Source organism: Microtus ochrogaster, chromosome 22 (assembly GCF_000317375.1).
Source record: "Microtus ochrogaster isolate Prairie Vole_2 chromosome 22, MicOch1.0, whole genome shotgun sequence".
Classification (NCBI taxonomy): Eukaryota; Metazoa; Chordata; class Mammalia; order Rodentia; family Cricetidae; genus Microtus; species Microtus ochrogaster.
The window spans coordinates 13657715-13661794 of NC_022023.1; the positions used below are offsets into that span (position 1 = coordinate 13657715).

General features: G+C 53.5%; 1 protein-coding gene across 1 annotated transcript; it reads right to left on the minus strand.

Moving 5' to 3' along the window:
* Window positions 1-1855: 1855 nt before the first annotated feature.
* Tlnrd1 (talin rod domain containing 1) lies at window positions 1856-3866 on the minus strand. The gene has a single exon (XM_005357688.2). It carries the CDS (start codon window positions 3551-3553, stop codon window positions 2465-2467), a length of 1089 nt encoding a protein of 362 aa, XP_005357745.1. The 5' UTR covers window positions 3554-3866; the 3' UTR covers window positions 1856-2464.
* Window positions 3867-4080: the final 214 nt, after the last annotated feature.

Here is a 4080-nt window from a genome sequence, read left to right on the forward strand (position 1 = left end):
CAAGCATTGCATGCACAGAGAGAGAGAGAGAGAGAGAGAGAGAGAGAGAGAGAGAGAGAGAGAGAGCGCACAATGGTGCTATGTGCTCCTCATGCTGGCTCTCAAAACCTGCTGAAAAGACAATTCAATTTCAAGACACCTGCTGGTGAAGAAACCCAGGACCTCATAAACAGAAGAGAATAAAGAAGTTAAATGTTACTTTTCTTCAGGACAGAGATTTTTAACATTTCACGTCCAAACTTTTAAACACACACCAGCATTGACAGCGCCTGCCATCTGTGAGAAAAAGTTTCAAATTTAATTTGGAGGTTTAACTAGTTAATGGCATGCAAGGAGACAGGGCAAGTTTGTTGCTTTTTTTTTTCTTTGGGCTTGCATGATTTTTAAAATTACTTTAAGGAGTCCAAGAATAAATTGGCTATTTTACCAGATTTACAGGTTCCTGGCCCTTATTTCCTCTGGGTTCACTCTGTGATCCTCAGACTGAAGGAACCATACAAAACTTAGATTTTAATCACTATTTGTGTAAATCCAATTAATAGAAATAACTTCCATATGCACTTAGGATTTCCTCCCCAAATCTCCCTGAAGCTGAGCTAGACTAAACCTTACAAAAGAGCAGGGGAATGAACAGCTCAAGGTCACTTTATATTACTTTAGCAGTTCAACCCTTCCAGGACCAGACAATTTTTTTTTAATTCCTAATATTTTTTTTTTGTTTGTTTGAGGCAGCCCATGGTGGCCCAAACTCACAGCAATGCTCCTGCTTCAACTTCATAAGTGGTGGAACTGCAGGTGTGAGCCACTATGGCTGGCTTTCCCCTGACCACTGTATATAGAATGTATACACCCTATCACTTCAACATTTTTCTAAGGGTGTGAGAGGGGATAATTTTACAAGTTAAATTTCAAATTCTTGCAACGAATACAGCCATTCAAGCAAGTCAGTAGGACTGTCTTTACGCTGATGTTTTATAGTGAAAACTGATTTAGGCACAGTAAATCCCAAGAAAAATGTAGATGAAACTTATAGCCTGTAGGAGTCTTTTTGCCCCTGTGGCTCTTCCAGGCTTCAAAGCTGTAAGTAAATTTGTCATTCTTTAATAAGAAACTATTCAACAGTGTCTTCAAACTATATCCCTCACAGCCCCCATCCCCGTTTCCTGTATATGTCTATGGAGAAGACAAACTACCATGACATAATTTCAATCAACACATTACCCTTTCAGTACACAGCCCGCCATCTGAACCAAGGTCACCAAAACAAGTCCTCTGCCAGCAACTATGCTCTAGAACGTTCTTCCACTCTCCAGGACATCCTCCTCTGCCACACAGCCAGAAGAACCGAAAGCCATAGGGATTTCTGAGCAAGGCCTAGCCTCCTCACCTAAGATGCTAAATGCACTCAGGGGGACACATGGGGCAGTGGAGTCCCATGCAGAGCTCCGGGAGCTGGCAAGGCTGCAGCCCACACAGCATTTAGGAAGTGCTTTAATCTGAGAAGGGAGAGGCAGAGCACCAATCAGATGCCAGCCAGTCTGAACCTTGGCTCGTGATGACAGTGACAGGAGTGGAGACAAAAACGGCTAAATTATTTTCCAGAAAAACTAGAAGGAAGACACCTCCCCCCCCCCCAACAGCCCACCCCCAAGCCCTGCATAATCCAATCACACATCACCTGCCTGTAAAAAAAAAAAAATCACACTTGTCTTTCTGGGGTGCTAGGATGCTCAGGAGAGTCATTCTTGAGGGACAAGTGGCAAAGGTTGGGCACTGGGGATCCACTTGCCCCTGCCCACAGATGACAAGCAGTATACACAGTCAGTGGAAACACAGGAACCGCAAAAAGGCCATCTGAGAAACATAACAATTTAATAGATGAAATAAATACTCCAGTACATGCAGGGTAAAAACTTGACATTGGGGGAAAAAAAATCACTCTATAGTGTAAATTAAAAAATACAACACACACTCACAGTAGCCTTCCCCCCATTTGCAAACCACATGGCAAAGTCATACTCTTATCACACCATGTATACTCTAATTCAACAAAAAGAAACGACATACAAAAAGGTAGCTACATCCATGTCTAAGGAGTGAAAACTGAGGTAACCTTTCTTTTAATTAAAAAGAAGAAAGAAATGAACCCATGACCTCTTTCCTGCCAAATTAGTAATTGAGTTGAGGGGCTGGAGGGTGTAGGAGTAATCCTGCAAGCCAGCAAGACTACCTAGATCCATCTTCTGTATCTGAGTCCCTACAGGGGGCTGGTAGACACCTGGACCCTCTGTGTGTATGTGTTAACTTGTGTATATGGCCCTGCGTTCTGGAAAATTCCTCTTGAGCATTTAACATGGGGGGGGGTCACCTATGATTTCTTTGGTATAAATGGAGAGGGGAGGAGTAAGAGTCTTCCTTTAGCCTGGGGTGGAAAACGGGGGGGGGGGGAGATGGGGCGGGGGTGCTAATTCACAGAATTGGAATTCACTGGCGGTAAAGTCCTGGGTGAAGACCTTTCCCTTAAAGCCTGAGATAGCAGGGTGCAGCCTTCAGACACGGCGCAGGCCGAGTTCCTCAGCCTCTCCCTGTGGTCCGACATCTTGGCGCCCCCATCGGGGTGCTGCGCCAGATCCCTGAGGCACTGGGTCAAGAGCACGCAGGCCGACACCACGCTCATGGCACCTCCCAGTATGGCGGTCTGCACCGCCTTGCCTTCGGCGCTCACGGCGGCTGCGCGACCCAGGAATTGAGGCTCGGTGGCAAAGCCCACCAGGGCGCTCACGGCCTGCACCAAGGGCCCACTGAAGAGCGCGCAGCGGCTGCGGGCCAGTTCGCTGGGCGCCGCCTTCACCTCGCGCACGCATGCCAGCAGCGCCGATGCACTGGTGCTCATGCACTTGACGCCCAGCTTGAACTGCTCGCGCGAGAAGCGGTCCCGTGACTTGTCACTGGCCAGGGCGCACGCGTCCGTCAGGAACTTGAGGTTGCGAGACAAACCCTGCGACACCTCCAGGAGCAGCTGCGGGGTCATGTCGGCCAGCGGGGTAGCTCGAAGCACAGCGCAGCCCTGCTCCACCTCGTGGCGACAGCGTGTCACACGGTAGCGGTCCACAAGGCCAGGCTGGGCAGGTTGAGCCCCCGGCGTGGCCACGGCTGCCAGGTAGGCCGCATGCGCAGAACACTCGGTCAGCGACACCACTAGGTCGCCCAGTTCCACGAGACTGTCCCCTGCCTCTCCAAAGCGGCCCATGTTGAGCTGGCTCTGCACGTCGTGGGTGAGGATGGACAGCCCCTTGGTGCGCGCGATGATGGTGTCCCGGCACTGTTCGAAGGACTCGGCGCCAGCGCCAGGGGAGGCGGGGCTTTCGGAGAGCACGGGCCGCGCCTCGCTCGACAGCAGCAGCAGGTCGGCCACCAGCTGCATCTTGCCCTTGCAGTGATCACAGATGGACACCAGCCTCTTCCGCGGCTGTGAGCTGGCCCCGCCGACGGCGCTCCCAGGAGCCGGAGAAGCCGCCTCGCCAGTGGGTTTCCCGGCACTGCCGCTAGCCATCGCGCCCAGGGGGCACTGGCATGCCGCTGGGGAGCCCGCTACCACCGCCGCCGCGACTCAGCTGGCCAGGGCCGCGCTGCCTTCCGCGCACCATCATGCCACCCACCGCGGCGGGCACAGAGATCGGGGTGGTGGCGCCGGCGGCGGCCGGGGGCCGGGCGTCGCGGGGCGGGCCCAAGCCGGCGGCAAGCTCTTTTGGGGCGCTGTGCACGCTCGCTGGAACCGTGAGCCGGGGCACGGTTAGACTCTCAGTCCGCGCCCCTCGCCACGAGCCTACCAGAAAAGTCCCCGCTGCCGGGCTGTCGCCGCCTTCCTGGGCATGGCCGGCCGGGCCGCCGGAGCGGAGAGGGCGGGACGGGGAAGGCTGGGAGTTGTCCTTCCTTCCTTCCTTCCTTTGAAATCAAAATCCTCGGCTCCTGGAGGAGTGCGGGCGGCGGCCCCGGGGAGTCTGCTGTCAGCCGCTGAGCGGCGGCGATCGAGCTCGGCGGCGCACGTGGGCTTCAGGCGCGGTGACCCCGCCAGGCGAC